At 39.4% G+C, this 23,050-nt stretch overlaps 1 protein-coding gene across 1 annotated transcript; it reads left to right on the forward strand.

Moving 5' to 3' along the window:
- Positions 1-659: 659 nt before the first annotated feature.
- Positions 660-20,751, forward strand: armh3 (armadillo like helical domain containing 3). Its single transcript, XM_068322397.1, has 26 exons — positions 660-776; positions 2,149-2,252; positions 2,337-2,393; positions 2,980-3,126; positions 3,212-3,319; positions 3,413-3,505; positions 3,590-3,664; positions 3,768-3,854; positions 4,487-4,543; positions 4,665-4,708; positions 5,175-5,235; positions 5,343-5,389; positions 5,865-5,940; positions 6,728-6,821; positions 8,060-8,161; positions 8,248-8,306; positions 8,386-8,451; positions 8,623-8,692; positions 8,945-9,005; positions 9,101-9,189; positions 9,764-9,846; positions 10,162-10,288; positions 10,761-10,836; positions 14,068-14,146; positions 17,883-17,999; positions 18,787-20,751. Exons 2-26 carry the CDS (start codon positions 2,151-2,153, stop codon positions 18,877-18,879), a joined length of 2,070 nt encoding a protein of 689 aa, XP_068178498.1. The 5' UTR covers positions 660-776; positions 2,149-2,150; the 3' UTR covers positions 18,880-20,751.
- Positions 20,752-23,050: the final 2,299 nt, after the last annotated feature.

A 23,050-nucleotide genomic window follows, 5' to 3' on the forward strand; every position in this document is an offset into this window, starting at 1 on the left:
TACTACTACTACTACTACTACTACTACTACTACTACTACTACTACTACTACTACTACTACTACTACTACTACTACTACTACTACTACTACTACTACTACTAATAATAATAATAATAATAATAATTATAATAATATAATAATAACGACAATAATGATAGTTGTTACTATTATTAATGATTATAACTATCATAATTATTGTTATTATTAACAACAACAACAACAACAACAACAACAACAATAATAATAATAATAATAATAATAATAATAATAATAATAATAATAATAATAATAATAATAATAATAATAATAATAATGAGTGAGTGTGTGTGTGCACGTTTGTCTGTCTTTGTGTGTGGCTCTGCAGTGCACTGGCGTCGTGCCCAGAGTGTCCCCCGCCTCACGGCCTATGCCAGCTGGGTTAGGGTTAGGGTTAATTATTATTATTATTATTATTATTATTATTATTATTATTATTATTATTATTATTATTATTATTATTATTATTAATATTATCCAGCCATCATTTTGGCAGGTGTTCTCCTTCAGAAGCCTCTTGGGTGATAGGTGAAAAGTCTTCAAGAAATTCTCTTAAAGTCCAGTGGATTGATTTAAACAACTGTGGATAACCAAATGGTTTCTAGTTACTCCATCAGTGATTGAGGGGCGCTAAGACCCAGAAGACGAGTTGCCGTCTACCGCCCGGAGCGTGCTAGCAAAGGCTAGCCTTGTAATAGGTTGCATGAAGATTTAACAAAAGTTGTAATATTTTGATTGAGGTAAGAACAATCCAGACTCACTGCTGATTTTCAAAAACATAATTAATTTAAATCGATAACTTGTCAGTGTTCGCACAGTGACAGGAAAGCAATAGCTAGCATTACATCAACGTTGTAGTTCAGGTCTGACAGGCATTAGCTTGGAACTTAGCTTTAGCTACGAGAAAACATGTTAATGGCTTTACTTCCGGTGGCCTAATATATAATTGAGTGTGCTTCATGTGAGAAATGGGTAATACATTGTTGATAGCTCCAGTGTTAAAATTGTAGTTATGGAGTAAGTAGTTAGTTAAAGCAAGTTAATGATAGGCCGGTTAGCTTATGTTAGCTAAATAGCTAGCATCCCACTCCAGCTTGCGCTTAACGTCAGGTTAGCGGCTGTTTGCTGCTAGCGTCGTTTAAGTGAAATCAATTGATTATATCAGCAGTATAATACTGTGCTACTGAAGCTGGTTAGGTTATGCTTTTTATGAATATGATTGTATCGAACCCTTCCAATATTCTCAAGCAAATATTTCATGATTCGTTCGTTCATCTATGACCAGTAATCAATTTGCCACTGATTCCAAGAAATTTGTTTTTGACAGTCCGAGCAACATTATTTTATTTGGGATCATTTATCAACACTACATAATTATTCCTTAAGAAAGTTCACAGTTCTTGGTAACCCGACTAGTTTGAGTCAGGTGTTGGTTGCTTACAAGATGAGGCGGCACACTTATCTAATAGCCTGTAGATGTGTTCAGTATTCAGTAAAAGTAAGCAAGGTTTGAATGTGTGTAATTTACTAAGTGTCGTTTGTGTAGTCAAAGCCCATTTGTCTCCGATAGAGAAAATTGTCCTCAAAAACTTATTGAAAACCAATGAATGAGCCACATTGTTTTATTGTCTGAATATATTAATGAATGAATGAATGATGAACAAGTCCACTTTCAATGATCTTTAACACTTTCACATACAGTGCACTGTATTGGTGCTGTGGAATTTATTGACCTCTAACCCATGCTTAAGAATACTTTCAGCCAAACGCAGTAATCTTTCAGGTTAGAGTGATTTTTACTATCTCGTAGTACATGCTCTTTAGGAAACTATTTTCCTTCATTAATTTTCTGTAACCAACTATCCCATGAAAGGTTGCTGGAGAGTCTATGCCAGCTGATATTTGGTGAGAGGAGTGAAAACCTTGCAAATTCATTGGAACACCCTGTACAATCACAAGCAACCATTCTGATCACATTCACACCTAAGGGCAATGTTGGGTCCCCAGTTCACTTTTGATGAATATTTTTAGACTGGAGGACAAAGCTGGAGTATCTGAAGGAACCCATGCAGCTCGCTTATCATTTCACTCTTTCTCTGTCCTCACACGTAGTCATGTCTCAGACAGAGAAGAAAGCAGGGCTGCTGAGGAGGACGTCATCCTCAAAGAAACCCTTGAAGGAGAAGGTTGTGCTGATGTATGATGAGATTTTTGCTGTGAGTATCTCTGTGGGAGAAAGTCATCAATGGAAAGTAAAGAAATTGCACTTATGTAACGTCCTGTTTGTTTCTTTGATTTAGAAAGAAGATCCAGCTAAAAATAACCCTCGCTTCTGGGATGAGCTATTTCTCATGAAGGTAAAAGGAAAAAGAAAAATACTTGACAAAGGACATAATGTCAGAACACGTAAACTGTAGATTTGAATTTTTCAGATGTCGGCTACAGTAGCTAAAAATCCCATATGCACATAAGGATAGGACGAGATATTTACATCATATTTTTCTGATTAAAGTATTTCAGAATGCTCAAAAAATGTTAATAAATAATATGAATGCAACGTGCAGGCCTTGGGGACTAATGTGGAAAAAAGAATGATGCAATATGCCAACACAACATGCAAAGACTTGTTTTAGTCTGGATTCACAAGTGTGTTCTACCCATGTGTAGAAAATTCAGTTTGGTGTTTTATAAAAAGGATAATACAAATACACACACTGTAGAAGAAATTAGGAAGTAGCATCCAGCATAAATCAGACTGTCCAGATCAGATGCACGATGTGGCAGTCCTTACCTGCATGCTTTGCAGCTGCTTCATTATGTTTCTAATTGGATAAGATGACAAGAGGGTTGTGTGGAGCTGTCAGATGAATTTTTTCTAATAACAGTCTTCTGATCATCCTTCATCCTTCTTTAATGTGTGATTTCACTTTCTTTCTTTTTCAGGTGAATTTAGAATACCTGGAGTCAAAATTGGAAAATATAGATGGCGAGGAGGTTCAACGAATCCGGGACAATATCAACTCTTTGTTCCACCACTGTGTCCAGGCCCTTGGGGAAGAACACCAAATAAAAGTAGTCAATGCTCTGCAGGTGCCTGAAGCTTGGGGGAGTCACATAGATATTATTTATTAATTCCTCCTGTACAATACCCATACTCCTCTTCCTCTTTCTCCAGACTCTGTGCGCACTTTTCCGAGGGGTTCACCAGAAGAACAAGTCTGCATCCGGCTTTGACATCATCAACATGCTCATGGGGTTTGACAAAGCAGAGTTAAGGATGAAGGTGTGCGCACAATACATTAACAGAGGAAGAACAGAGCGAAAGAAATGGTTAATGGTCCTCTCTGTCATGTCTTGATTTTATGTCTCCTATCAGGACTTGATGGAGAGACTGGACAGCCTTCTTTGTGGAGATGGCTCAGAGAGTCTCAAGAGTCTTTGTCTCAAACTGCTCTTGTGTCTGGTGACGGTGAGGCAGGACGTTTCAAAATACAGCTCAAATGTTTGTCGTACTGTTGAGTGGAATCAGTAATATATGTAAATGTATTAACAGGTAACAGACAATATTAGTCAAAATACCATTCTGGAATATGTCATGATCAACAGCATCTTTGAAGCAATTCTACAGGTAGGTGATCAGTGGAGGACTCTGTCAAATTCCTGTCTGTGGTACTTTAAAACCTTATTTTTCCCATGGTGGTAATTTTTTGTTCTTTGTCACCCCTCGTCAGATTCTGTCCGATGTGTCCAGTAGAGGGCAGCATGGTTATGATGCCGTGGTCCTGTTGGCCCTGCTGGTTAACTACAGGAAATATGAGGTACGCACAAACAGAACTGAAACTAGACTTGTTTTGTCATTTGAAATTCCTTTTGAGTGGGTGTGGTTTGAGGTGGAACACATAGTACCTGTACTGTACAACCCTAGACGGAACAACCAAAATGTTTGTCAAAGCATGTAGAAGCTCAGCTTGACATTTTCCTTCTCAGATAAAAGTAAAACCCTTGAGTTGGACTATGTTAGGTGTCTAGATGACACATTCATGTCACTGAAGCAAACATGGATTCTGAAATGACTTCCTGTTCACTTCTCTGTCCGGGTTATTCCCTGGGAGGATAAGAGGAATTGAGTAGGAAAGGGAGCTACATGATAAGGGTTGAGGTTTTCATGTACCTTACCATTTATGTCTGAAGCAGAGAAAGTATTGTGAGGAATCCAACTCACAGACAAGGAGCTGTTTTATCATGTTGACTTTGCTTCCCTACCCCCCCCCCCAAAAAAAAAAAAAAATCAGGTAACCTCAGAGGTCTTTATCTAATCTGCTGGGATGTACTACAGCTTGACTCAGATTAGGCAATAGAGAATATAAGGACCAATGAAATATTAAACTCACTTTCAAATATTTGTGTCAAAAGTCTAACAGCTTCTAATTTCATTGATCCTCTCTTTTAGTCTGTAAACCCATATATTGTGAAGCTCTCTATTGTGGATGACGAGCCAACACTGGATGTAAGTGTAAATCTTTATCTTGAATTAAGCCTGTCTTTGTCTATCACTGTTTAATGTAGGCTTTGTTTTCCACATAAAGCAGATTATTGAACATTTAACTAATATGCTATTTGTTTTTTAGGGAATGGGAATGGTTGTCCACCAAGCTCTGACAGAATATAACAGGTGAGATCCAAAAATATCTATGTGTCAAAAACAACGTGTCTAACGATGTGCGCGTTGTGCCGAGGCAGCTGGCGTTGGCTGAGTTTGATGTCTCCCATTAAAGCTCTCTTTTATGAAAAATCAGGCCCTTTATTGTAGTAGTTATTTATATCTGACAGTTTTCTTTTGCAGGTTTTTTTTGCTTTTTCGGTGGGGGGATGAGGCACGATTTGGAAATTAAAAAAGTGCTGTTACTGAAGGAGGGCTTGTCTGTATGCCTGCAGATACATCAAAGTGATGGATGATGGCTCCGTACAGTTCATTGTTGTCATGTATAAACTGAAGACTCCTTAGATAATACATTTCAGAGAGTAGTAGGAGATGTTGGATAAATGCATTTTGCGTTCCTAGTACTGTATATGACTGAAAATGTCAACAATTTGTCATTCTTGCCACATTTTCATAATTTCCTGCTGTTCTCATTCAGACAGTACAAAGACAAAGAAGAGGAGAACCAGGGTGGGTTCTTCTCTACCCTCACCAGTATGGTATGGCATTATTCATAATTCATATTGTAAAGCAGATATCTGTTTGGTATTAACAGATTTTAAACATTGTTTAGCTGTTGATAGCTCAAATCATCTTCTCTCCACAGGTGGGAAACATGTTTATTGCAGATGCTGATGAGAAACTGTCAGTGCAGTAAGTGCCATGTGATTTCATTTAATGCCCATCAGTCAAGTGCGTTGTTCTCCCTTCACCTTCAGCTACATTAAGGCTGTAATGTTATTTTTGCGTGTCCTCATTTGTGATATGTGTGTTAAAGGTATAAAAACTGCAGCCACTTATTTATATCCATAAACGATATATCTTTTAACTCATTTATGTTTCTTTATGTTGCATTTGCATGCAACATAAAGAAACATATTTGTAGCTACACACATATTGCAGTATTTTTTACTTCCTTGTTATTACAAATAGTTAATGATCCAAATAATGAAAACTGTATCCTACTGAAGGAAGAAGTGATTGTTAATAATGCAGACTATACTCTTGTGTGTTGAACTTGACTGGAGTTCTGCTGAAAGCTTTTTTTCCTGCCCAGTCTAATGTTATACAAGGATTATATTTGATTGATGAACAAACTGATTCTGACCAGCTTCTCTCTCCTCTCAAGGACTAATGAGGCAATTCTGCTGGCACTTTATGAGGCTGTGCATCTGAACCGAAACTTCATCACTGTCTTAGCACAGGTAGGTTACGCAACTTTTCCAGGTTAATTCCTTCATGCTGTTTTGTAGATTTTTTTTGCTACATGCCTTCAAACCTTTATTGTCTAAAAGAAAGCAGGTAAAGAGCACCTTAAAGGTTTTATTTACAACAATGGGGAGATCAAACTTGGATGCATTTTGTGATCTACTAATCATACATATTTCTTTCAAGGTACACTAAATGTGAAAGTCACATCTGTGCGTTCATTTAGCTGCCTTTTGGTTTAGCATTGTTATTCTTCCGCCATAAATGAAGTGAGCTGGGTGAGATATGTTCACACATGGAGGTGCATTTCTGCATTTAATAAAGTTGTTTTTTTTTGTATTTTGAAAATTATCTTTTATTTCTCAGATGTAAAAACGTAAACAACAAAAATTGCTTTATCAGAGACAACTTACACAACTTCTTCCTGTCTTCCTTGAATTTAAGTTATCTGTAAATTTGATCTTAAAATGTCTTGTTTAAGCTGTTCTTTTTCTATCTCATTGGTGAAGGTGGATAAAATGCAATTAGACCAATTACAGTACCACTGTACCACTAGGCATTTCATCCAGAATGACTTTTGTTCTAAGCCACTGCTTTTTTTCATCACTGTAATATGATTTAATTTGCAGCTGGATTAGCAACATTTACTAAAACATTATTTCTGGTCAAATTATTTGTTCACCAACAACAGACGTCATGTTGTCAACCCTCAGCATTAATGTGAATCTCAAGCCCAGCCTTTACTGGGATATTTTACTGGAAATGTGTTGTGACTTTCAACAGAGCCACCCTGAGATCAATATCCCAACTACACCTACCACCCCTACTCCAACTACACCGACGTCACCACTTGGCACAACGCCGCCCTCCCTCGACGGTAAGTTGTACCGTGTTTCTTAGTCAATGGCATCTCGCTCGTCACGTCATCAGTAGTTAAGTTACGTTTTGACCACCACCTCAAATATTGATTCATTGATCCTGTTACAACACCTGAAGGTAAAGTAGAAAAGTAGAACAGAAGGAGAATTGAAACCTTTTTGTATCAAGAGTCTGCTTTTTTGCCTCAGCTTGTCTAAATATTTTTATGCATTTTTCAAATCTCTTCTTGTCACTCACGTCTGTATTATGTTGACACACTGACATCAAGAGGTGGACATGCTTAAAAATATGTTCTTTCTGAAATGAGTGAGAAAAACTCAAAGCCTTAACAAGGAAAAGGTAGAAAACTGTGGAAGAACCATAGATGAGTGATCCCTCTCCCCAGGATGGGTAAATGTGCAATAGGTGTCACAAGTATAGACACACAATCGTGACAGTCATCTACAATATCCAAAGTTCATAGTGCCTGAAATAAGTCTGGAGCATGTTATTGATAAGATCTACGCAGGGGAAGTTCTCTTGAAGACCAATAGGGGGTCTGCCTCACTGACCTGAGTCGAGAAGTCGTTCCATAGACGAGGGGCCTGACAGCTGAAGGCTCTACCTATTTAACATTCAAACTTGTTGTGTCTGCTAAGAGGAGCTTGTTTCCTTTTGGCGAGCTCTCCCCCTCATTTCAACAATGTTAAAAAGTTTTTTTTCCAGTATAAAATATTAAGCTCCAGCTCTAAAGACAAATAAATGTTTCACATACACCCTACATTATGCATTATCATGGGAACTTCACCACTTAGTGGACTCTGTATTCAGACCAGATATCATTTCAAACACAGATATAGGACTGTATGTTTTCCGTCCAACATAAAACCTCCTGTGAAGATGGCTATTTTGTTTTGAGTCTGCAGTGATTAGAAGAAGGAAGTGACGACTGATTTGTGTGTGTGAAGGCAGCTAGAGATGACCGGCTCATTATTTATCTATGAAACAAGCTGTAAGTTTCAGCCAGCAGGGATTTTTAAATGGATGAAGATGCTTGTCTAGACACCAGCTATGGGACAATGCTATTTTTTGTTCTGCTGCCTGATCAACCATTCCATCAGGAGCAGTCATTTTTTGATTTTTTTTTTCTAGGGCTAGGGTAGACTAAGTTTTGTGTCCGGTGGTTGGGACGTGTTTAGATTTAAACTACAGTATTTAGTGTTTGATTAGCGTTGTGTTTGTTCATGTGTTCTGCAGTGATGAACAACCCAGAACTGCCTTTGGATCCTAACCTGCAGACAAGCAACCTTCTCATCACCTTCCTTAAGTACGCCTCCATTGTGATGCAGGATACTAAAGGTAAACAGAGCTGTCTGTAACTCATTAATTTTTTCAGTTTAATCTCAAGACGGCTGTTTATTTGTTCCTCATTTGTGTATTTCCAGATGAGCATCGTCTCAACAGTGCCAGACTGTGCTTGATCATCCTCACCTGCATCGCAGAGGTGCGTTGCGTCACACTGCCAGAGCAGTTGGGCCTTCCACTGGTTCTGTTTGTTTTGACGTCTTCTCTCTGTGTGATAGGACCAGTACGCTGACGCCTTTCTCCATGATGACAACATGAACTTCAGAGTCAATCTCCACAAAATGGTAAGTGTCTGGTTGTGCATGTGTTAAAGTAAACATGGACACATCAACATATAAGAAATGTTTGTAATGGTGCTGATTTTGGATTTTGTAATATATGAAAGATATTTTATTTTGTCTGTGACATCTAAGAAGTCATCCAGATTTAACTCATAAAGAGTTTATTTTTTTAAGCCCATGAGACACAGAAAAAAAGCGATGGACAAGAACATCCCTTCGAGGCCGCTGGTGTGTGCTGTTCTAGGTATGAGGCATATTTCTAACTAACTTCTTGAACTTTGCGCCAATATCTGGTTGAAGGTTTTTTTACTGGCTTGAATTTTTCTTCAGAACTAATCATTTTTGGTTTATTGCTTCTCACTTTTAACTTGAATTGTCTGACATTCATTTTGTTCCGGTTCCCTCTCTGTTTGTGGTGCATTATTGTGACTGATATTTGACATTAAGGGTTAATTTAATCCATCTGTTACCTTTCTTTCTTTGTCCCTTTGTGTAGATCTGATGGTGGAGTTTATTGTCACTCATATGATGAAGGATTTCCCCATGGATTTATACTTGTGAGAAAATGTGCATCACACACAAATATTTGTTTCTGGTCTCATCCACCAACCAGCTCTGTTGCCACAGTTATAGGTGTTCAATTCCTGTGCAGGCGCTGTGTACAGATCATCCACAAACTCCTGTGCTATCAGAAGAAGTGCAGAATTCGATTACACTACACCTGGAGAGAGCTGTGGTCAGGTGAGGACACTCAAAAACAGGCCTTTTGTTGCGATTAGCTACACGTGTATATAATTTACATTTGGATGGAATCTTAATTGAATGCTCTTTGCTGAAACAAACATGGGAGTTGTAGTGAGCTTCATACAAACAAATCAAAAACCAAATTTTTAGAATTAGGTTTCAGGAAGCCAGAATTAAACGATTTAAACCTGAAAATATCGTGATATCATTTTGTTCCGAAGTGGGCCTGTTGTTTTGGAAATGTATTGCATCATTGAGACTCTGAAGTCTGAAGAACGATCCATCCATCCCTGAATGACACCGACTTGCTTTTCCTGATGTTGATCATAGGACACTTCGAAGTAGGACTAAAGCGGAAAAACGAGTAAAACTGTCTTCTCTCTGAATGTTGTTTTGCCAGTTTGTGTTTTTTCCTCTACTAAAGCAAGTCAAAGGACTTATTTGGTGCTGAACGCTTTCCCTCCTCCCGTGTTCCCATTATCCAACCTCATAAAGGAAAGCGAAGTGCTGCCACATGCTTCCACAGGACTCCATACTATTTCATTAACTTTGCATGTCTTCATCTGCACAGCTCTCATCAACCTGCTGAAGTTCCTGCTGTCAAATGAGACCACACTGCTAGCCAAGCATAACATCTTTCATCTGGTCTTACTGGTGAGGAACAATTGCACGTTCACTAAACATGCAGACACGGCCATGATGGTGAACAAGACACAAATATGAGTCTGCCAAATGCCAATGGTGCTACTTTGGATTTCCAACCGTGTGTCTCAAATCACACAGAAGCATCTAATAAAGAAACAACCGAAGGCTACAGTTAGTTTGTGTAGAATCTGCAATTTAATTTTGATTTCGCTTTAGATAATCTATTGTTGGTTTATTTTGATTCTCATCTTATTTCTCCTGGGTTCTTTTTTTTGTACGAGATCGAATGTGTTCATCGAGTAATGCGTTTCTCCTTTTCTTCAGGTGGTAAATCTGTTTAACATGTTCATAACGTACGGCGACACGTTCCTGCCTACTTCCAACAGCTACGACGAGCTGTACTATGAGATCGTACGGATGCACCAGGTGTTCGACAACCTCTACTGCATGGGTATGTCGCCTTGGCAGCGCTTGCCTTGACAAGAATTTATTCAAATTCCCCCATAAAGAAAACATTAATTGGGGTGGGATTTTGTGTAGTTTCACTGGGTCATTATTTATATTTACAGTATATTCTTTGTTACACCTGTGTTTAGCTTCGTTCACCATGAACCCATTCACCTAGAACTTCAGTCGTCTTCTCCTGTTCTGCTTGGCTGGTTGTTCCCAAAATATATTCACCCATTCCTGTCCTCAAACCTTAATTATCATTATCATCATTTTTTTTGGAGTTAGATGGCTGTTCGCAGGGTTCTTGCAGTGCTAAAGAATGTAGAATAAATAACACATCCATCTTTCTGTGTTCATCTACTCCAGTATTCAGTGCGAGTACGCCCACTCTTCTACCCGTTTTTAGATAATCCACATCTGAGGTCAAATCCTGCATTAAACCTGAGCTGTGTTTGTCATTGATTGTCCTCCAGTTCTGAGAGTATCGACCAACACGGGCCAGTGGAAGGAGGCAGCCAGCAAAGTCACACATGCCCTGGTCAATGTTCGGTAAAAACACACACACACACACACGCACGCGCACACACACACACACACACACACACACACACACACACACAAACACAGTCACGCACAGATAGAGAAGGAGAAAATGGTCGTATTGGATTGAAGGGGAAAGCAAATCCGAATCGGATGGAAACAAAACAAAATTAATGTAATGAAATCATTGGACTGTAATGTTATTTCTTCCTTTCCAGTCCACTCTTTTATTCCCCTTCTCCTTTTTCTCCAAGGCTGCTTTATTTAATAATTTGTAAGCATAAGTCATCACTTGAACCCTCCTCTAGTGCAGCGGTCTCCAACCTTTTTTGCGCCACGGACCGGTTTCATCTAAGACAATATTTTCACGGACCGGTCTTCGTTTGCTCGATAATCGTTAATGACGCCAGGACAGCTGTAGTCTAATAATAAATCGTCCGCAGTGGTTTTATGTAAAATGTAGACATCAACAGACAATAAACAAACTTTTTTTCATAAATTGAAAATCAACATCTCTATTTCGTCTCTGTAAACGAAATAATTATAAGAAATAATTACATTAAATTCAGATTCAAGTGACTGCACTGATGAGGTTTATTTTGAAATTTCGCGACTTACAATCAGTGCATTCAACGCAGTAGATAATATTGATCATTTCCAATAGAAAGGTGAACAAGTCAATCAAATAATAGTAATTACAATAATGAAAATTAGTGGATGGGGACCGCTGATCAAGGGGTAACGGGAGACAATGACACCTGAAGTGTGTACCATACGTCCGGTCTACTCCGCAGTTTGGTTTGGTTTGGTTTTCGGTCACAGCAGAAAATCGCTTCACAAAGACAGGAGGTTGGAAATGGAAACGGGGTTTTCGATACTTTTTGGGCGATCTCAGGATAATCTGCCTTGACTTTAATCCAGAACACTGGTGCGTTTATGGGCGCTTCATTGTGTGTGTGTTGATAACCTGACACGTGACCGAGACCCGTCAAGCAGGACAGATGCATGAATTTGTCAGTGCGTCATTCCACACAGACGTCACTTTTCAAATTTAACGTCTCTCAGACTCCGAAATAAATAAAACGGAAGTAATGTAAATAAGTTCTTCTTTCTGAGCGGCCCGGTACCAAATGACCCACGGACCGGTACCGGTCCGCGGCCCAGGGGTTGGGGACCGCTGCCCTAGTGCACAAACACACTGTCCTTTAGTCTGTCCTCTGCTGTAATCTCTTTTCCCTCCATAATCTTTATGAGAAGATGATCTGAGGTCACCCTGGCATGGAGGCCCCAGTGGGCAGGAGACTCCTCAGGGATTCACCCACTCAGTTGGGCAAGTGATGGAGAGTGACAGGGAGGTGGGAGGAAGGATATTGAAACAGTAATGCATAAAAGAATAGATGAATGAGTGAATGAAGGCAGAGGGCTTTGAGGAACCCACAGAGACTGTGGCTGACAATCATTCAAATGAGGGCACTGGTTTAACCCTTACCTCATTCCTCTACGTGCCCACTTCCCACATGACAACAGGTTTATGACTATGGAGAACTGAACATAATATATTTTATGTGATTTATAAACAGAGCCCTTCTGCCTCACGGCTTCGCTTATTGTATTATTGAGTTATGAAACAGTTTATTTAATCAAAATATATTGTAGTCCAGGAAAGCATCGCCTCTGAATTATCATGTTAAATTACCTCATGGACTCGACCTTTATGTAGGAGACAGTGAGATACAAAGGAGTGGATGAATATAAATCAGTTTTGGTGTCCTAACGTCCCGTCTGTAACCGAACCGTTAAAATCAAAACCACAAAGGAAGTACTTACTGTATTTCCTAATAGGAGACATATTTGAAAAGCTCAGCTGGTGTCCTTTCTACCTGAACTTTCATTTGTGCAAATAATATTTGTGGTTAAACACACATGCACATACAGTACATGTGGTTTGGAGCAGCGGTCCCCAACCTTTTTTGCGCCACGGACCGGTTTCATCTAAGACAATATTTTCACGGACCGGTCTTCATTTGCTCGATAATCGTTAATGATGCCAGGGCAGCTGTAGTCTAATAATAAATCATCGGCAGTGCTTTTATGTAAAACACAGACATCAACAGACAATGAACAAACAAACAAATGCCGCTTCGCAAGGACAGGAGTTTGGAAATGGAAACAGGGTTTGCGATACTTTTTGGGCGATCTCAGGCTAATCTGCCTTGATTTTAATCCAGTACACTGAACCGGTGGTGGACCTTTTTTTTCATAAATTGATAATCAACATCTCTGTAAACAAAATAATTGTAAGAGACAATTATAATAAAAACTCAATTCAAGTGACTGCAATAATAAGGTTTATTTAGAAATATAGCAACTTACAATCAGTGTATTCAACATAGGAGAAATACTGATCGTTTCCAATAGAAGGGGGAACAAGTCAATCAAATAATAATAATTACAATAATGGAATTAGTGGTTGGGGACCGCTGATCTAGGGGTAACGGGAGACAGTGACACCTGAAATGTGTTCTGGACATCCGGTCTCCGCAGATTGGTTTTGTTTACGGTCACTGCAGAAAATCTTGTTTCACAAAGACAGGAGGTTGGAAATGGAAGGAGGGTTTTTGATACTTTTTGGGCGATCTCAGGATTATCTGCCTTTAATCCAGAACACTGGTGCAGTTGAGGGTGCTTAATTTAGGGGTAGTGGCTGGTTAACCAGTCACATGACCAAGATCTGCCAAGCGGGACGGACGCATGCATTCATCTGTGCATCATTCCGCACAGATGTCACTTTTCAAAATAAGACATCTTTAGACTGGTAATCAATAAAAAAACCCACTGACATAGATGGATGTAACTGAAAAACGGGTAATTTTTCTAAATAAAACATCTTTCAAAAGAATTTTGTAATGTGCTCCAAGCTTTGTTTCCCTTCCCCACTCATTATGGCTTGGCTGTAATTAAACAGAACTCTGACAAGAACCTGTTTCATGTTTCCGGGGTGAATGAACTGGAACACCGGTTGTTAACTGAGACGTTAAACCCAACATGGCCGGTGCTCTTATGGCTGAATGCGAATAATTCCTGCAACCAGCGTCCAGCATCTGCTGGAAAGTCTCTCCAAAAAAGAGGATGGCTTAGAACAACAATTAATCATTTGACAAATGAAATGTTGCTCTATATTCACTGATATCTAGAAGGATATTCTGATTCATTTGAAGTGTTTATGCTTTTATCTTCAAGGGCCATCATCAACCATTTTAATCCCAAAATTGAGTCGTACGCTGCTGTGAACCACATCTCCCAGCTGTCAGAAGATCAGGTAAACACGACACACTTTCCTTGGGCCCAGTTGGGCAGAAATCCTCTGAACCATCACTCTCCATCTTAAAAGGAAGCCTTGGATGAATATTTTAGGGAATCCACTCAGGATTTTACAGTCCATATAGAAGCGGTTCAGTTGATTTATTTTAAATGAATGTGTGTTCATTCAGATGTAGTTCAAACTGTGGGGCACGGATGGAAAACTCAGGCGTTGCTTGTGTGATTAGACATGAAGAACGGCTGTTATCACGCGTCACAGCTTAAACCCATTACAGCTGATTCTCTGTGCACCATTCAGACGACCCCATTCTCAGTAGAAAACAAGAAAACGTTGCGTGTCTGATGTAGAAAGTACGACCATTTATACACACTGGATTCCCATAAACCGAAAATCAGAGTGAGACCTTAGTCAGGAAGGAACCGGACAATGTCTGAATTCCTCCTTCTTTAGTGGAGGGAGGCTGACCTTCATCAGTTCAACTGTTGTGAACATCATTTAAGATTTCATGTATGCTGACTCAGGGAGGATAGGAAAGCAGCTTTCTATTTTAACAAGCTGATAAGCGAGTGATGGATTTGGTCATTAGACTTCCCAATTACTGCTCTGCTTTATAATCTGCTAGATTTATTCACAACAAAGAGGAAAAGAGGACTTATCATTGGTGTTTATGAGCTACCAGAAGATTAATAAGATATTCCACTTGTGATATTAATGCAGTATTCATTAATTTTATGTAACTTTGTGTGTTATTATTATTTATTTAGAAATGTTCCTTAACTTGGATGCGTCCTCACATATTTTGATTTCTAGACCGTGCTATAACTTAGTTGTTTTAGCAGCTTGAAGCAATTGAAAGTAGTAAAATCCAGCACAGAACATTGAGTCCATTTTACTTTTAACATCAATATTTCAATTCAATTTCATTTTTGAATATAAAGCTTATTGTCTATACCAGTGGTCCCCAACCCCCGGGCCGTGGACCGGTACCGGTCTTTGGGCCATTTGGTACTGGGCCGCACAGAAAGAGAAAATAATTTACATTACTTCCGTTTTATTCATTTCTGTCTGAAAGATGTTTTATTTTGAAAAATTTCCCAATTCTCTGTTACATCCGTCTACGTCAGTGGTCCCAAACCACTGGGTCGCGACCCGGTACCAAATCGCGGAGTAGACCGAACGTCCGGAACACACTTCAGGTGTCATTGTCTCCCGTTACCCCTAGATCAGCGGTCCCCAACCAGTAATTCTCATTATTTTAATTATTATTTGATTGACTTGTCCACCCTTTTATTGGAAATGATCAATATTTCTCCTACGTTGAATGCACTGATTGTATGTTGCTATATTTCAAAATAAACCTCATCAGTGCAGTCACTTGAATCAAGTTTTTAATATAATTATTTCTTAAGATTATTTAGTTTAAAGAAATGTTGATTGTCAATTTATGACAACAAAGGTTGTTTATTGTCTGTTGATGTCTGCATTTTACTTTAAACCACTGCGGATGATTTATTATTAGACTACAGCTGTCCTGGCGTCATTAACTATTATCCAGCAAACGAAGACCGGTCCGTGAAAATACCGTCTTAGATGAAACCGGTCCATGGCGCAAAAAAGGTTGGAGACCGCTAGTCTATACAGAACAGTGCTATATTTCAGATTGAGTCTTGTTCCTATCCTCTTGGATGTCCAATAGTCTCTAAATTTAGTCTCTAGCCACTTCTGAGGGAAACGTGAGGCCCCTTTAGCAGCTGAAAGCTCCTCTGTGTTCAGAGCTGAATACGTTTTAAGGGTTTTTAGTGTTTGTCGCTGCGCTGGAGAACGATACCAGGAGATCAGTAAGAACGGATCAAAACAGCAGATTTAACAGGTCAGGGTGAGGACACTTCCTGTCACATTCAGACATTGTTCTCACAGTATCAGCTCGTGTTATTATCCATCATCTGTCCATTTTCTTGTAGACAAGAAAACCATAATCGTCTGCACACATAGACAAACAACCCCTCAAACCTACGATCAATTTGGAACCAACTAATTCACCCAAACTGCATGTTTTTGATGGTGGGAGGAAGTCGTAGAACCCAGAGAGAACCCACACAGACACGGGGAGAACATACAAACATACATACAAACCACAAAAAGGGATAGAACTCAGAACCATCTTGCTCTGAGACAACCGCGCTACTCACTGCCCCACAGTGCCGCCCCTCATGTGATCACAGACGTGTAAATTCATGCCACTTTAATTCAGATGAATTCACTTTGAAGTCATTTTGCAAGAGCAGCTGCGACACATACGACGACTTGATTCCTTTGTTAATGGCATAAAATGAAGCAATGAATCAGTGTTGACTTGATTACTGTGAGAGGAACTGTATTGTGATCATGCATTTTCATTCTATGTCCAAAAAGCTAGATGAATATTTTTTGGGAAAGGTTTCATCTTAGGCAAAAAAAACCCCACGGTTTATTGTGCCATACTTCAGTTCAAGTGAATGGCGTTACACACCTGCCATCACACGCACCAGAAAAATCTCTACTGAATAAATAAAACATTTCTTCATGTTCAGCGATGTGAGAGAAACAACAGACAGGAACACCAGCAGTGGACTGTTTCCGACAACCTTCTCTCACTGTCTACACTGTATATTTTCCTTGTCTTTTCAGAATCTGACAAATTAATAAACTTGTACTGCTCTCATTTTTATAGCATCGTAAAATAAAAAAAATTACAGGGACGCCATAATCGCAAAGAGCTGACACCCTAACCTTCAGTCTGAGATCCTTCAGATCATAGACTCCATCCCCCGCTCCCTCCTTTCTCCTTGTTTTCTAATGAAGTGTCTATCCTCGCATTCACTTCACTCAGTCTTTGGAGTAAATGTACACTCACACACACACACACGGATACAGTAACCGCCTGCACTCATCCTCATTCCCAGAGTGACACCGGAAGATAGATGGCCTCCAGAAAAACATTAAAAGCAGCTACTGTATTCTCGCTCTCTATAACACACAGTTCAGTATCTGGCAAAACACGCCCCAGCATGCAATGCTGCTTCAGGATGCCTCCAAATAAAAACCATGACAGCTGCACGGACACAATCACACTTGCCAAGTGATGCAGAACATCGCATGGCTGAGATGAGTTTAAAGTGGTCACGGATACATCTCCTTGAGTGTGTGTGTGTGTGTGTATTTTCTGGGGGTTTTTTGTTTGTTTTTTTGATGCATCACTTTTCATTCAACCCTCCCCCGCTTCATTCATCTTTTCCAATTTCTTCCATTAGCTGCTGGTGATGAAAACAGCAAAACACACACTAGTTCTGGTTACTATTCAGACCTACCTCTACACTTCCACAGAGGGAGGAGGTTTTAGTGAGAGTTGAGGAGAAGGAGGGGGAGAAAAGAAATCAAGAGAGATATGGGTATGAATTTTTCATAGGTGTACCATGAGAGGTTGAAAAAAACAAGCATTTTTCCCTGTATATTTACTGGAACATATTTCTGAATGGTAGTACAGTATAGTCCAGTTGATGTACATGAAGTGAAAAAGACCTACTGCTATGCTACATCTTTCTGGGATGGAAAACATGACCAGATATAATCTGATTTAATCGTACAGCCTCGTGGTCACCTGAACCCTGGTGAAAATTACCACTGTGATAAAATATTAATGTCAATCAGCTTTATTGTTGACACGCATTGACCTCCTGCATCCCTGTTGTCGTAGGTGCTGGAGGTGGTTCGGTCTAACTACGACACGCTGACGCTCAAACTGCAGGACGGCCTGGACCAGTTTGAGAGGTACTCAGAGCAGCCCAAAGAAGCTGCCTTCTTCAAGGAGCTGGTAAGAAAGAGGGAAATGCACCGTGGGTAGTTTTAACTGAGCCAAGAGTCACACATAACTGCAGCGAAGGATGTTCAGTATACAGTATTATAATTGTAATATGAATAAGGAACCTGTTAGCCAGAGTTGTTTTTGCCTTTGTCTGATTTTGACACAATTACATAACTACTGAACCAGGTTTTGTGAAATGTGGCGGCAGAGGAGGGCATGTGCCAATAATTGAGATATTAAAATTTGATGGAGATTATAATTTGTAGAGCTGCAGATTAGTGATTTAGATGCAATATATCGCTTCGATGGAGACATATGCTGTATTAGCTACCCACCCAGTTTAAAATGATATATTTTACCAGGATGTTTTCTTTACCGATAACAGATCTATTGTAAAAAACTGTATTTGAACAGAATTATTTGACAAAATAGTCCCGAATTTATTTGAATTACTTTGAAAATATATTTCAGATTCTTCTTTCAATGTCAGTTGTTAAACATTTCTTAAAACAAAACTAAATGTCTTCCTGCCAGAAAGACATTTCACTGATTTACTTTGGTCTATATTCAAGTTTTGAGACAATCCTGATTTGTTGTCCCTAATATGAACCACATACTACACTTCCTGCTGCTGTCCTGGTCCAGTCAATGCTTGAACTTTAAAAATCACCTGACTAAACCTCAGCTTCAGCTTCCACATATTCTTTTCTAGAAACATAAGAGCTGGTAGCAAACATTCCTCTGTCTCTCTGTCTGCCTACCTGTCTTGACTACCTGTCTGCCTACCTGTGTCCAGGTGCGCTCCATCAGTCTGAATGTGAGGAAGAACGTCTCTCTGAACACGCTGAGCCAGGACGTCCTGCTCAAAGAGTTTTCCACCATCTCCTGAGATAAACCTCCCCAGGCCCCTCCTCCTCCCTTCAGACGGACACACACAGTACATTTTTGTACGCGTGGACACGCAACCACACTGTCACACTTATTTGTACAACAGAACCATCAGAACAGAGCACTCCACAATCAGTGTTTCCACGACTCGTCTTGATTCCTTGTTCGCTGCCCCTTCTATGAATTGAAAGATTGAAGCCTCTCACTGGCTTTCTGGACACATCTCAAGAAAATAGCTGAAAAGTGTACTCCCCCTGTGGCTGTTTGTTTGTGTGGTAACTTTAATCAGGTGCCGTGTTGCACTGATTCTTTGCGTGCAATCGGCAGTATTGGCCTGACTGTTAATCGATACTGGAAAAGATTGTGTTCCGACACCTTTTAACCCCGACGTTCATCTCCACATTTTCTGTAACTGTGATTAAAGGAGCATCTGCTGTTAAACTGATCACAGATCGTTTATGATCTTACCTATCCAGTAATTATCTTAGGCTTTGAGTGAATTTATATGTCATCCCTCACAAAATAGTTGATGGTGAGTTCTAATCTAAAGCTGTGTTTTGATTCAAGCATTAACACTTTTCTTTTGCAGCTGCTTGTCAAAGTAAATGTTGATTTGTCAAGTTCAGAGAGGTTCTGTGTACATGTTTGGTAAAGGGTGGAACATTTTGTGCCGTAGTTTATTTTGAAAATACTCTGAACTGATAAACATTTGAAAAGTTCACAGCCTCCCCACGCTGCGCTGGCGAGGCATCTGGGGTGTACCCTGCCTCAAGTGCAAGTCGGAAAAGCGGCTGAAGACGAGACGACTGTATCGTCTCGTCTGGAAGGAAATAGATGGAAAGTTCACAGCCTTTTTTTTAAATAACATGTCCAGCATCAGTCCACAATCAGTTATTAAAAATCATGTTAAAGTTAAAATGTTGAAAATTTTGCAATGTCATGTTTAAGCACTTAAAATGACTCAAAACATTTCAAATATTTGTTTTTTTGGTAGTTGTTTTACTGGAAGCAGATCTGAAATATGCAATTAACTCAATAGTACGCTTCTGTTTCTTTAATCTTTAACTCGTGTTTATTTTTAAATAAAGGTTGGTTTCCTTTCTAACTACTGAACTAGTGTCTCTTATCGGGACGGAGACATTTACAACTCAAACCCGTACATCAATCGTCAAAGGATAAAAAATTTTTTTTTTACACAACCTTTCCAAAACCCATCACAAACACAAACATCATTTGTGAAGGGAAATGGTACGCTACCTTCTTCCTGGGTAGCATCTGTTAGCCAATGAGATGGAGGTTTAGTGAAACAGAGTGAATACTGGACGCCCATCAAAATGAAAATGTAGCTCTGTAACTGCAAAATAAGTAAAATAGTTGAGTCTATCTGTAGTTGGATTCCACAAAGAAATCCTGTTTGATATCCATGAAACTTGGGGGGGAACTTTGGGTACGTGACGCGGAACAACCCCACTGAGTTTTTGACTGGATCCGAACGAGGGAAGAAATCCAGAATTTTAAACTGATTTCCATCTTACTCTCAGGTGACCTGAAGGATTTTGATGATACTTGGCAGAGAGGTTAGACACGGTCCAGTGAAGAAGCCGCTGAATTCTCAAATGGGTTTGGATGAAGGAATTATGTTTCTCCTTTCTTGAATTTGTCAAGTTTTATTGACCCTTTTGCGTCACTCAAGATGGATTACTAAGATCCTGGGTGAAGGGTGGGCAGTGTGCCATGGGAAGAAATCAATTCCATACTCCGGATGAGGTAGATGCCTGATTCCTATGTCATACATGTATACTGTTATACAAGTTGCCAGCGTATTTCACTGATCACCCTCGAGTCAACAAGGAAACAACTAATAAAACTCAAGTTAAACAATGTTTCTCTCTGAGGTGCTTCAGTAGATTTTAATCTGAGATGTTAGCAGTTTAACAATGACAGGAACAACTTCCATGATCCCACACAATCTCACTGCATCATCAACATCAAGCCTCATCTTTTATTGTGATGGTATTTGATTGAGAGATCCCCCGCAGCAAAATAACGTGCTGAACGGGATAATCAGAGTGCTCCCTTAAGTTGACAAAAGCAGCACCAAAGTTTAAAAAAAAAAGAAAAGACATTTTAAAATATCAAAGAACCCATTGTGTGGATTTGACTCCTGACATATTTACTGTAAATTAGAGATAAGACACACCTTTATTCGTCCCACGGTGGGGAAATTTCCAAGCCTCATCTTTCTGTACAGAGATAGTTCTGTAGAAATAAGTTTTCTACTGTATAATAATAATTATAAGGCATTTCAACATTACACTGTCATCTTAGAAAAACAGCCACAATATGTAGAGACATTGAGTTAGACGTTAATCTCATGTTATATTAACAGAATCTTATTCATATTCACAGTAAAGCTAACTGTCTGGAACCTGGGGTTTCATGGATAATCAATATTATGCAGGCGCATCACAGCTAAATATTTGTGCCAATAAATGTGTTATCTATCTTACAAGTGAATAAACTTAGGCGTCAAATTAGAGTTGCTGAAACAGAGATGTCGCTCTGAGGAACTAAGCTGTTCCTCTCCTAATTGTTCTCCCTCATCCATGCTGCTCCTCAGTCTACCCCAGCCCCCTCCCCCTGTGAACTTAATTAGACAATACATCTGATAAACTTAGTCCTCCAGCTACTTCTTAATGATGCTGATGCCCTCCGGCTCACACAATTAGCACAAACACATTCTTATGTTTGCTAGAAGATGCTCAAAGTAGCAAGCAGAGGTCAGAATGCATTTGGTGGTGTCTGGAGGCCAGATTATGCTAAATCTATTTTTCCATGGTTTTCCAACAAAAGCACCCCCGTCTACAAACACCCCAAACATGTTAATCCATAAATACGGATTTTATGTCTTTTGCACGTACATAAAAGACAAAGAACCCACGTCCTTGTCTTTTTTAACACGTGTGTTTGAATATCAGCACCCGCATGAACACACAGGGACGAACCTTTAAAGTCCAATTTTGAGGCAACACACAGGACCACACACACACACACACACACACACACACACACACGCACACAGGAACAAAGCACTCACAAAACCAAACCACTCCCACTCCCAAAAAGGGCGTGGCTATTTTAAACTCATCTTCTTTTGAAGCCACACAGTCACAGATGGTTCATGAACAGCCCCCTGAAACAAGGGGGTGTACAGGACATCCCATAATACATGATCCTATTTGTGTTTTGAACAAGAAACTTTGAAGATGGAATTTAGTGGCTGCAATACTGAAAATAAAACAGTTAATCAGTTGATAATATTGGACCGTTAAAGTGTTTTACTCACTGTGGAATAGAATGGGAGTCACTAAGAGTAACTTAAAACAGACCTTTTCGAGACAGCTTATAATTAAAGTTGGCTAAGGATAGTCCTTGGATTTAAACTTAAACTGCTGAGAAACATCCCATAATTCACTGAGCACCTTTCTTCTCCTCTGCTTCTTGTTTTCTACACATTCATGTTACATGAGTTCATTTTGTCTTACTTGACCTCTTCCCCAGGATCTCTGCTTTATCGTCACAATGGACCAATCGACTGCTGGGATCTTAGTAGACACCCGCTGAGGTCACCATCTGTCCCATTATTGCTATTATCATCATTAGTATTATTATCAATGTTATTTTTGTAATAGTTGTAAGTATCAGAAACTATCATTATAATAGCTGTAAATATGTTTGCACATCTTTATTCCTTTGTTTCTGCTCCTCCCTCCCTCTCTCACCATCTCTCACCATCTATTCAGTCATTCATTTGAAGTTGATGTGCCACGAGCTGCAGTCACCTGTTGTCTCCTTTATTACAGCAGCAGCACTAATACATGCTAGTAATATTAATAAAGTCTGTTTCTTTCTGAGTTTGCATTTGTAATTCTCACTCACAGAGATAAGTAGAACTACGGCATGTTGAGTGAACTGATCAGCCTTTAATGGGTGCACGAGTTTTATGTTAGTGCAAAGATCCATTTCCAGAGATGATAATGTGCCTCTGTGTGTCCTGGGAATAATACATTATACCAAGGCATGGTGACTCTAATGTGTGTGACAGCGAGCGAGTGACGATACCTGCTGTTTCCAGAGATCCCTTTAAAGTTGTCAATCCCAACACCATAAAA

This window comes from Antennarius striatus, chromosome 8 (genome assembly GCF_040054535.1).
Source record: "Antennarius striatus isolate MH-2024 chromosome 8, ASM4005453v1, whole genome shotgun sequence".
Taxonomy (NCBI): Eukaryota; Metazoa; Chordata; class Actinopteri; order Lophiiformes; family Antennariidae; genus Antennarius; species Antennarius striatus.